The sequence below is a fragment of the Nymphalis io genome, chromosome 4 (genome assembly GCF_905147045.1).
Source record: "Nymphalis io chromosome 4, ilAglIoxx1.1, whole genome shotgun sequence".
In the NCBI taxonomy this organism is placed as follows: domain Eukaryota; kingdom Metazoa; phylum Arthropoda; class Insecta; order Lepidoptera; family Nymphalidae; genus Nymphalis; species Nymphalis io.
This window is the reverse complement of record NC_065891.1, coordinates 9,056,280-9,068,589: the sequence shown is the minus strand read 5'-3', so window position 1 is coordinate 9,068,589 and position 12,310 is coordinate 9,056,280. Positions and strand designations below refer to the sequence as shown.

The 12,310-nt window shown below is 34.2% G+C and overlaps 1 protein-coding gene across 1 annotated transcript; it reads left to right on the top strand.

The window, feature by feature from the left end:
- The first annotated feature begins 6,000 nt into the window (after positions 1-6,000).
- Positions 6,001-10,806, top strand: LOC126781628 (protein krueppel-like). The gene is made up of 3 exons (XM_050506557.1): positions 6,001-6,157; positions 6,276-6,314; positions 9,938-10,806. Exons 2-3 carry the CDS (start codon positions 6,278-6,280, stop codon positions 10,804-10,806), a joined length of 906 nt encoding a protein of 301 aa, XP_050362514.1. The 5' UTR covers positions 6,001-6,157; positions 6,276-6,277.
- Positions 10,807-12,310: the final 1,504 nt, after the last annotated feature.

The window sequence follows — 12,310 nt, the reverse complement described above, 5'->3', positions numbered from 1 at the left end:
TTTTGTCGACTCCGAGGGTCCAGTTTACTGTTGCCGTTGCAGAATCAAAAGTTTAAACGGCCGTCGAGAACAAAGGGCGCTCGGACAAGGCTACGCGGCCGGGGATAAATATTCAATGCGAATCCTTTGGAGGTGATATTTTATATTTTATCCTCTTTCAATTGTCTCTGGTTCTCACCTGCGTGATGTACCGGAACGATAAACGAACAACGGATAAAAAAATATAAGTAATATTGCCTTGTATCATTCAATTATTTAAGGAATAACGGATTCTTAACAAATTGACTATATTTATTAAATATATATTAGTACTATTAATAATAGAACTCGATTCAATTCAATCAATATTTCACAGAGCAATTAAGATTTATTTCATTGGTTCATCAGCTGTTAAAGTTAATTATATTTTTTTGGAATTGTAATAAAAATACAATTATCAAAGAAACGTATGTCAATTTCATGTCATGGAAACGTCAGTCTACCTAAATACAAGTAAAAACAAGTTTGTAATCAATCACAAGATTGTTACTATACTTTAGCTTCCGGTTCACCCTTATTTTAACAGACGGTTCGTTTTACCTAAAATTTACATTAAAATCACCATCAAATAAAAAAAATGGCTTAAAGCCGATGCTATTGTACGCGATTGATTCGTAACGGCCGAATGCGCAATAATGTGAATGAAATATTCACAATTTTTGTAATTTCCGCGGCGCTAGTGCACATCTGTCGTTCACACGGAAGGGAGCGAATCATATTGTAAGCAATCACATTGTACAAAACAATACTTTTAATAAGAAAGTAAGGTTTTACTAGCGTTCAATTAAAATCGTTTATAAATATTTCATTTTGTTAATAATAAAACGATTTAGTAAATAAAAAAAAAATATTAAAACACCTTTTGCTTTGCCTTTTGTTAATGCCAGATTTCGTAATTGTCTTTAAGATGCTTACCGGCAGCCGGCACTATTGACTTTTGCAAAGATTTAACAAACAATGCCTTAGTGTCATAAAAGCGGGTTGTTCCGATTTAGGTAAGTACACTACCTATTGTTTTTATTTAGCAGCGCAACTGGACAAATTGCTTGCGCATTTCGGGGTATTTTGTAAACGAGTTAATTCCTGACTTTCGCTTTTAAAGTTTCTGATTTTAAATTACAGAGAATTTTAGTGACCTGCTGTTTGAAAAGGGATATTTTTAACTTCGACTTGAACTTAATTGCAATATATAAAATTTTACTACTGTATTAACCACTATACCGGAACAATTAATAATAATAATGAAAATTATTATATTTAATTTCGTTTTCTCTACTTAATTATAGTAACACGTTTCTATAAATAAGTAAACGATGGTATTCACAGATGAGCAAGGCTTATGGCTTTGAAAATTGTATTTATATTTCTTATAGAAATATCTGCGTAATTATTTCTTTAGTTGTCTGGATTTGTATAGGTACCAAAAAGCGCCGGAAGCGCTGGAAGGGCGCAAATGCTTAGGATGCTTTGAAATTATGTTGTAGGTACTATTATTGTGCTTTTTAGCTGCCTGACTTGAAATCAACAATCAATATTCACTGGTGGTAGGGCCTTGTGCAAGCTCGTCTGGGTAGGTACCACCCACTCATCAGATATTCTATCGCAAAACAGCAATACTTGATATTGTTTTGTTCCGGTTTGAAGGGTGAGTGAGCCAGTGTAATTACAGGCACAAGGGACATAAAATCTTAGTTCCTAAGGTTGATTGCGCATTGGCTGTAGGCGATGGTTGACATTTCTTACAATGCCAATGTCTAAGGGCGTTTGGTGACCACTTACCATCAGGTGGCCCATATGCTCGTCCACCTTCCTATTCTATAAAAAAAAAATATCCTGAAACATTAAATAATTCATAAAACGTCGTATTTTACGTAATTGTCTACTTTTTTTACAATCAATAATAGAGTGTAATAAACTTCATCTACAACATTTTTGATAATATATAAAAAAGAGAATCGATTGTAGTGAAATATCTTTTTATTTGTGATTTTATTTTTTTATTTAAACACAATTATTTTATCAATAACACACCCAAACTATTTAATACCTAATAGTTGCGTAATTTTGAATTCGAAGCAAAATTTTATAAAAAATTAAGAAATCAAATACAAACCGAGGTACGAACGCAGTTATAGGTAAAGTCAGTGTAGTAATTTTAATCAAGACAATTAAAATAGTTTTAAAACTTTAAAGTAACGAAGTTTTTTTTCTTTTAAATTTTACGGACACGTCGTTAAAATCTATATTATTTTTTCACAATATATACAAAACTGTAGCATGTAAATATTTATTGATGTATAACTTTCGCTCAGACAAGCAAATACAATTTAATCATATTTATTGATATTTAATTTTTTCTATATATAGTTTTTGAGATGTCATTTACCAAACAACTTGTAACAATATCAAATTCTATAAACAAATGTTTGGGTGGCCTTGGAATTTTTTTTATAGCAACCGTAAAAGGGTTTATTGTTTTCAAACACACAGTTTGACAAAAGGCGAATAAGCAATGCGAATAAAGAGAAAGTAAAAGTGTTGGATGGATTTTAAGAAGTACTTTCGTTTGGGGTAAAGTGATGTGTCCTTGAATTCTCCTCGGCAAGGCTTAATTGTGATTTCACGGCTTCAAAGAGTTAGCTCCTTTGACGGAGTGCTTTATACAGGGTCGTGGCTTTTTCGAAACAAAGGAACTTTCACTTTTATCGCGATGGAAATATATGACATATATAAAGTATACAGATTCACAATAGATGTACATAATTACAATCATATTTTATTATATATTCACTATATCAATGGGCTTAAAAATGTTCAGAAATAGAATTATAATATATTGATTCATTTCTTAGATTTTTTTTTAAATATTTACGAAACAAAATTCTATCTATATAATCTATATAATCTTCACGAAATTTCCTTACCGTACAACAAACGCTTAGAGTCAGGACGATTCTAGAAAATGAGCCTTAGGTACTTCATGTTTAAGGACTTTGTACAGTCAAGGGCGTTTTTGGATGACGTCATCATTTCATTTCATTCATTAAAGTCAGTTGAAACTCTCCTTTCCATCATGCAAAAGGAGTGGTTCAAATCATCCTCTCTTACCTTCTGAAGCCGCTGGGTATCTAAAATAGTTCGATGAAACCAGAACCATACTTCATAAAATTAAACTATCCATAGGATATATACACCTATTCTATAAAAAAAATTGTCATCAAAAACAGTTCATAACAGGTGAAAATAACGCGTTTGTAACATATATAATAAAGTTATCGATGTCAAACAGACGATCGGAGACCTTCTAGAAAACAATCGAACAAAAGAAAAACAAAATGTTTACATTGTTGTATTAGAATTCTTAATTGACATTGTTTTTTATTGGTATCATAACCCAGGTAAAGTGAGATTATCTATTTCATATCAAGGACTATTTTTTAAATTATGTAAAAAGTCATAAACGACTACCGACTTTTGGATTTTTATTTTTGATCACCGAATAATTTTGAATACGCTACGAATGATGTACACACTTTTTCGGCAATTTCAAATAATGATAGTGTCGAAATATTGATAGTGTCGAACTACTGGTGGTAGGGCTTTGTGCAAGCCCGTCTGGGTAGGTACCACCCACTCATCAGATATTCTACCGCAAAACAGCAATACTTGATATTGTTGTGTTCCGGTTTGAAGGGTGAGTGAGCCAGTGTAATTACAGGCACAAGGGACATAAAATCTTAGTTCCCAAGGTTGGTGGCGCATTGGCTATAAGCGATGGTTGACATTTCTTGCAATGCCAATGTCTAAGGGCGTTTGGTGACCACTTATCATCAGGTGGCCCATATGGTCGTCCACCTTCCTATTCTATAAAAAAAAAAAAAAACTAAAAGTATTTCAGCTCAAATAAATTGACGCATACATAAATCTTTGTACCGATAAAATCTGCCAATAAAATGTGATGTCGAATTTCGTCTTTTGAGGTTTACATTTTGCTAATTAATGTTAAACTTATAACTAATATTGATTATAGATAAAGCCTGACAAACACCTGCCTTAAAAATTCCTTATCTGCAAATGTTTGCGAGACAAAGATCCTGTTGTTGTCTAATTTATATATAGCCTGGTAAAACATTGAGGGTATGCTGCCGAAACTGAAGCAAGGTGCGACGGCGTGTGCGAGATAACAAACCTAAACATCCTGATGAACTAGGATAATGGCTTCCAAACGAATGAGACGGAGAATACTTTTTTAAGAATAAAAAACTGCACAATCATTAACATTTAAAATAAAAACGATCCTTAAGGATATTGAAATAAAGTTAACATTTGAATAGAGACTTTAGGCACGCGACAACAGCAGGTGGGAACACTTCTTTAAAAAACTAACAATCTTATAACCGTATATTGTGAAATAAGCAGTATAGTTTTTTAATTATAGTATTTTAAGTTAGTTAAATATAGTATTATACCTATTTATTGTTTATTTAACTTTTGTATCGTCATAATTATATCTTTATTAAAAATAAAATACGAAGCTAAGTTATTGAATGTTACTTGTGTGTTTAATCTTTTATGGATTTAATGTTGTTTAATTGGAAGTTGATTTGAGTGCAACACATAGTATCGCTATGTACGAGTATCATGTAATAAATATCACCATCTGTCACGTAAGTTATCCTAATAATAGAGTTATTAGAGGAACGACCGCAGAGCTTCCTTGTGTCTGGATAAAAAGCGCGTAGAGCGTAGGGCGCGTGCTACTAGAGTCGGTATAAATAGTGGAAACGGTAAAAATAGCCGAAGCCGTGTGCGCGATAAAAACGTTTAATTTACGCGATACGCCTCTGTGTCCTGACACTTATGTTTTTTTATGTGTTGTCTTTGAGTCAATAGTTGCCTCAGGAGTTATTGAAGGACGAAGTCATAACAGAATATAAGCGCAATATGCTTATATTACGTTAATTACTCAAAAAAGTACAATGTTAAAACCACGCGAGCTCTCATTATTGTCAAGCAAGCAATTAATTCCATTTTTATTATGTATTAACAAAGCTGTTGTATTTGTTTTTATATTAAAAGTATATAATATAACAAAAGCAACATAGGGTTAACGCCAATGTAATAAGCAGTACCTATGTTTGTTGCTAAAATATAAAACAAATCCATATAATATGATCTATATGTATTTTATTTACATATTTATCTATGGACTATTGTAATCCCGGCGCCGTTTGCGTATTCACAAATTGGATTATTGTTTGGCTATCACTTGAAATAGTTTCCCAATTTGTTTAAGATGTAAATTAAGTTATCAGGTATCAAAATTGATTAAAAAAATACTATTTGATGTCCAGGGTTTTCTGCATAACTTGTGCAAAAAGAGACATAAAACATTTAAATCCCGGTGTATATATTTTTATCGATAATATTGCTCCACGATATATCCTTAAAATTACAAATACAGGCAATAACTCGCTTCAGATTTTTTTAATATTGTATATAAACACTTACTGTAGCATATAAAAATAAATAATAGGTAATAGTCATAAAAATTTTTACATTTAAATTAAACACACATAATCATAAAATAAATTAAGCAAAAGTTACATAATAATCTTTATTACATTAGACAATTAATGAAACCGCAACCAGTAATAAGCAACTAATGAGTATGCAAGAAAAAAAATATATATATACAAATATATATTTGTATATATTCGCAGTAAGTCTTACTAACGATAAAAAACGATGGTCGGTCTCAAATTAGTAACAGAAGAAAGCACCGCCCGCTCGAAATGGGAGCTGCTCGTAAACATAAAAAGTGCTTATGTGATGCTCGTTACAGGGGCTAAAAAACTAGTAGAGAGAAACATAATGTAGTAGCGGCCATAAAAAGTGAATGCATTGCGTGCACGTGGAGTGCACCGGGGTGGGGTGCAGGGTGCGGGGAGCGAGCGGCGGCCAGGGAGGGGCGTGGGGGTGTGTTTACGGCGAGGGGCGGCTGGACAGCACCGCGCCATCGCCAGTGTTGTGGTAGGTCCCACAGAGCGCGTTCGTACTTTGCGCAACCTTCATTCGTAAACGCGAGTCCGTACCGGCGGAACATGTCAAACTCGTCGCACTAGTTAACCTGTTTCTTATTAATATCGCTAATCATTTTCATTGAATAGCCTATAACGCTCTAGCTAAGACGTTTCGAGTGCGAAAATAAATGAATTTCATGAAGTTGGGGTGAGAAATGGCCTTGTCATTGCGGTCGAATCAGAATTCCAGAGGTTTGTACAATGTTATGTTTATAGTATAATTTGTATAAAGGTGAGTTTTCAAATGCGTCACGTATGAAAAGTTTTAAAAGTTAGCGGTTCACGACATGCGTGTAGCGAACGCCGCTATTGGACGAGCGAGGCTGTCGCACACATGGTTTATTTGCATTCGAGAGCTTTGCAGATTCAGTGAACCGTAGTCTGTAGCGAACGTCTAGTGTCGTGCTACGATCCGCTACGAATAACTAAAAAACACGCGATCGTAGCATTTACCTACGGGCATTTTTTTACATTACAATTATTTTTGTTAAGTAATCACTTAAAAATGAGTTTTCGTGAATGTGTGCAATTTACAGTGTGTCAATTAAAAGAGCTTATTAAAGAAAATAACAATTTTGACTATGTGTAACTTTATCTATTATGTTTATAGAAAAAGAAAAGTTCAGTAATATCGAGCTAATATTAGTTATAGTAAGTGAATAATTCATTCAATTGCAATAACAATAAGTGATTATATATAACTTAGAAGTTAATTATTCTTTTATATATTCAGATTAGGTTATTAAAAAAATGAGTAATGTTGTATTACACAATAATGAGGTGATTAATTAATTATACTCGTTATTGCGTACAATTTTATTTGTTATTATTATAGCTAAGCATTAAGCAATTTCTTGAAATGAAGTATAAACCGTAACAGCCTGTGAGTGTCCCACTGCTGGGCTAAAGGCCTCCTCTCCTCTTTTTGAGGAGAAGTATAAAACGAACATTAAATCGTTAATACAAAATATTTTTACTAATAGACTCTGTGCAAATAACGTTGTAACAGCGAAGCAATATTGTTAAAAAAACTAATTTCATATTTCAATATGAAGCTGTTTTAATAATAAATGACAGCTAATGTCCCGAATATGCTTATTCACTTACTCACATAAAGTAAGTACGTATTACATAAAGTGAGTATGTACACAACCAATAAATTATAAAATAGTAACGGATTTTACACGTTTCTGTGTAAAATGACTTAATTCGTTCTATAACAATATTTTTATATTAAAAACCCTGCGTGCTCAAACAACGTGTAAAACTATGCAAAATTATTTCTACCTGTTAGAAAAATAATGATTGAATTAGTTGTTTCGTAATGAAAAGTTTTGGAGAAGCCACAATAGTATTCTGTGGCATGTACGGGTTTTCGCTTAACCCTTAAAGACTGAAACCATACTAGATCGTAATCCGTACATTTCGGTGTTCACTTACGTAGCTTAAAACTAAAAAAATAGGTAAATCCTATTAATGTTGCCTTGATTAATTTGGGCTCATGGTTTAAAACGTCTTTCGGCAACAACAGTTTATACTCGTATCTAATAATTTATTATGAAAGATTTTACTTCGCATATCATTTAACTACATTATTCGAGAATAAGTATTTTACTATCTACATTATATTCAGCAAATTTATTTCAATAGTAAACATGTTTTACATAAGTCAACAACATATTTATCATAGAAATCAATTTGCTAAATATAATTTTAGTAAATAATAATGTTTTATTATAAAAAACATGGTAAATGTTTTAAATAAATACATATGAAATCTTAAAATAAATTGTATTTCAATACAGTTCCCGTAGACATTGTAATAAACCTTTAAACTTACTGTTATGTCAAATACAATAAAACCAGGTCAATTGATTTAATGCAATAAATAATCACCATGACCAAATACAAATCGAAAGGCTTCACTTATTTTATATTTATTTACTTAGTGGTAGGGCTTTGTTGGAGCCCGTCTGGGTAGGGACCATTGACTTATCACATACTCTACCGCCAAATAGTAATATATAGTATTGTAGAAATCTTAGTTCCGAAGGTTGGTGGCGCATTAGCGATAGGCGGTGGTGACCAGTACCACCAAGTGACCCTACGCCAGTCCGCCAATTTATTAAAATAATACTAATGAAGCTGTGTTCGTTCGCTATAAGAATTAATTAATACTCAAACTATTCATCGATCAAAATTACAAAGTTATATGCAAGAAAACAGAGATGACTTTTTAAGCGAGCTGGTACTTACGCCGTTATACAAAAATATCATTGAGTCATTATGTATGAGATGAACCCTTGCGCAATAATGAGTTATGGAGTGGCGGCCGCAGGCAGTCCATAAAAGTATTGAGTACGGGTTATTGACAAATATTTATGGCGTATAAAGAGGGGATAATTACAACTCTTTAGCACATAAAAAGCGTCGCACGGAAGGGTGCGCCATAAGGTAATGCTCAAATTGATCGCCTACTTATTCCCCGACGGCTTGTCCCTAAATAATAAAAAGGACGCTAACAATGCTATGATATTTCAACATGATTTTTATTACCTTAATAATTTTGATAACAAACTTTATTTTAATTTAATTTTTTATGAACCTATATACAAAGAATAAACGTATTATAAAATTAAAAGATACATTTTTAAGTACCTACCAGTAGTAGTAGTAATGTAATAAATATTACAATTAACACCAAATTGAGTGAAATTTAGGTAACCTAATATCATAAACATTCTTACCAGGTTTATAATTTTAGTGAAATTATAATTCTGATCGCAAGTCGGTTCGCAGTTCGTCCGCGAAACGACGAGGGGAATGTTATTAAAAAGTTATGGGATAAGCCCGTTGTACGTGCGAGCTCTGTCTAATCATAAACTGTAAATAGATACTGTAACTAAATTTGCTTATAAATATAAATATATTTTTATATATTTATACAATACACGCTCGCCAAACCGTCATTAGTATCATTAAAAAGAACGAGAATTAGGAGATTTAAATTATCCTTAATTAATTACTAATAATAATTATGCGAGATAGCCACCATAAAATAATTCGTTTTTATATTATTTGAAAAATAAATATTAAGCATTACTTAATGAATTGTAAAAGACAGAATTCGAAGTCGGTCCAAAATTAATTTCCCAGTTAAGTAGATAATATTAGATAGGCGCTTCTCTCCTCGCCGGAGTCTTCACGCCTCGAGGAGAACTTTCAATTATGATTTTGTCTAATTTTAATTAAGTGTTCTCAAAAAGGCTTTTCTTCGTCGGAATTAATATTTGAATATAATTTGGGTGGAACGCGCAGGCGGAGTCTGCCGCTTGAGGAATAATTAATTCCATTATATAGGTAAGTGGTTCGGACGGGCACGCCGCCCGCGACCTCTACCCCCCCCCTCAATACAATAATTAGCGGAAGCATAACTCAGCTTACAACATTGTGATTTAAATTATCACAATATTAATAGAAGTAAAGCTTTCAAATTATAAATTGTTTAAAAATGAATCTATACTATTTAGTCACGGAGGCAATTTGCGCAACAGGTCGGGGCGGAAACAACTTGCAACGCCGTGATTGCGACCAAATGTTTCCTTCGCTGCGTCTGACATAGTTTTTACTTGTTTTTTTGTAGTATTTTGCTGATAAGTATGCTATCGATAGGTATGGGTTCCTGTTTGTTTAGGTTGAGACTTCTAAAACCACGACGGAAGTGATCATGATAAATTTTATGAATTATAAATAATAAAAACTATAAAAATTGCATAATTTATGTACATTTAAGAATAAAAAACATTTGTTCACAGGAGTCTCGGTAAGATCGCTGTCAAGTATGCGTGAAGAGTCACTACCGATGTTGGCAGAAAGGCTGCTAGCGAGTCGAGCAGCCGCCTTAGTGGCAGGTCTGCCGGCTGAACTTTACTCAGGAGCACTGTTAGCTGCCTGGCCGCCGTCACCCCCTGCACCATTATTACCTCCACCTGCACCCGAGTTGGAGCGCACACGTAAACGTCGACGTACTCCTAAGCTTGATGATACTTCATCAAATGCACCACTTTCGCCTCCCTCATCTGGATCTTCACCCGGAGCTACTGATCCACCTAGAGACAAGCTGTTTACATGCAAGGTTTGCTCTAGATCCTTTGGCTACAAACATGTTCTTCAGAATCACGAACGTACGCATACCGGTGAAAAGCCGTTTGAATGTGGCGAATGCCACAAACGCTTTACTCGTGACCATCACTTGAAAACGCACCTACGCCTTCACACTGGAGAGAAACCGTACAGTTGTCCGCATTGTCCACGTCACTTTGTACAAGTTGCAAATTTGAGGCGACATCTCCGCGTTCATACTGGTGAACGTCCGTATGCGTGCGCGCGCTGTCCCGCTCGATTTTCTGATTCAAATCAGCTTAAAGCTCATGCACTAGTACATGAAGGAGATGCACCATTCGCATGTCGTTGTGGTGCTAGATTTAGGCGGCGGCAGGCCGCTGCCCTACACCGATGCTCAGGTAATGGTTGTGAGCCTGGCACACCTAGCCCGCCAGCGACCGTTGCACCCGATTGGCGCTGGGATGAGTGGCCTGAGCAAACAGAACCAGAAGACCTGTCACTCCCACGAAGACCGGTGACGCCGGATTCGCCAACTGACTTACGCATGCACTCTGCGTAGTGGGTGCTTGCCTTGGGCCTAGCGCCTTGTGACGCTGAGCCGGTATACGAGTTCCTCCCATGTAGAGCCGCGCCAACGTCGCTTGCAGTCAACTTTTACTCGTTAGCTCTCTTCGGAGTTAGCTCTTTTTATTATTATTTAAAGTACATTGGTTTATAATAATACTAAAAAAAAATGTAACGGTCGTGTATACCTTCTGTGAATATATTCCTGGTAAAACTACTGATATAGCCTTGTTAAGTAGTTGCCTATTATATAAACTATTTAGGATTTCAATTGTCCATCATAAAAAAATATAGTTTCGTGAATGTTACACTTTGGCAGTTTATTGTCGTGCCATTTGCATAATCGCAAGGCGAGGTAGTGCAAAAACCAGACCATTTTTTGTTCTTTTGTTTCGAAATGTAAAAAGAACATGTTGCACAAAAGACATTTTTTGATTTATTATGTTTTTGTTCTTGATAGGATGAAAAAACGCGTCCAGCTTATTCGACATTTATCTTCAATTGATGTCCTCACGCATACTCGTCGGACGATAACCGTCATAAGATCGAGACTGCGAAGGCCGCGACATTGCTTCATTATATTTTAGTTACAATGACTAGTTAACAATGATTATTGAGTATTGATTCGGTCGGTAGGTTTGCACGAAAAAGACGTTGCTTTTGTTCGCACCCAGATCCATGCGCCATTCAATAACCAGTTCTCAATTACCCTTATTTATACCCATTTCTTAAAGTTTTCAATAGCTTTATAACTTTGATTATTTTATAAGTATTTATTTGTTTTGTAACAAAAAACAGACCGTTGTGTAACCGATATACAGTAATAATATTACGATAGGGGACTGTTATTAGAAATCAATGGAGCTTTGGATGTAGTAATTACTTATGTATTCGAATTAATTTCGAAAGAGCGCTAAGGAGATAAAGAACGAGTCGACCGGCGCGGCAAGCTTTTGTACATAAGGCTATTTCTATTATAAAATTATTTATTATTTATCTGTTAGTTTGTAGGAATTTACATAAAATATAACTATCGAAAACGATTACTGTTAATATCAAATGTATATATTTACGGCCAAGCTGCACGGGCTATTGTAGTGTACATTGTTGTAAGTCCAACAGTTATAAAGTTCGTGTCACATCTATCAACTTAGATATAAATATTTAAAATCGTAAATCATTGAGCAATGTACATCGCGGACTATCATTGTTATAGATTATATTCTTAGCATAAGATTCAGTCAAAGCATTTAATTTAAAAGTTCTGTATATAATATGAAGAAGAATTTCGCAATGTACATGGCTAGCATTGTGTATGTATGTGTAAGATGAAACGTCAAGCGTGGCAACGTTTCGATACTTATGTACGTTTAATATACTGAGCATTATTGCAATTTGTTCTACGGGTATTAGTTTCCTATTAGAAGTAGTGTGATTATTTTCTTCGTTTTAATCTCATTTAATGTAATTATTAGTTGTTCTGAGTATTTTAGCGCACA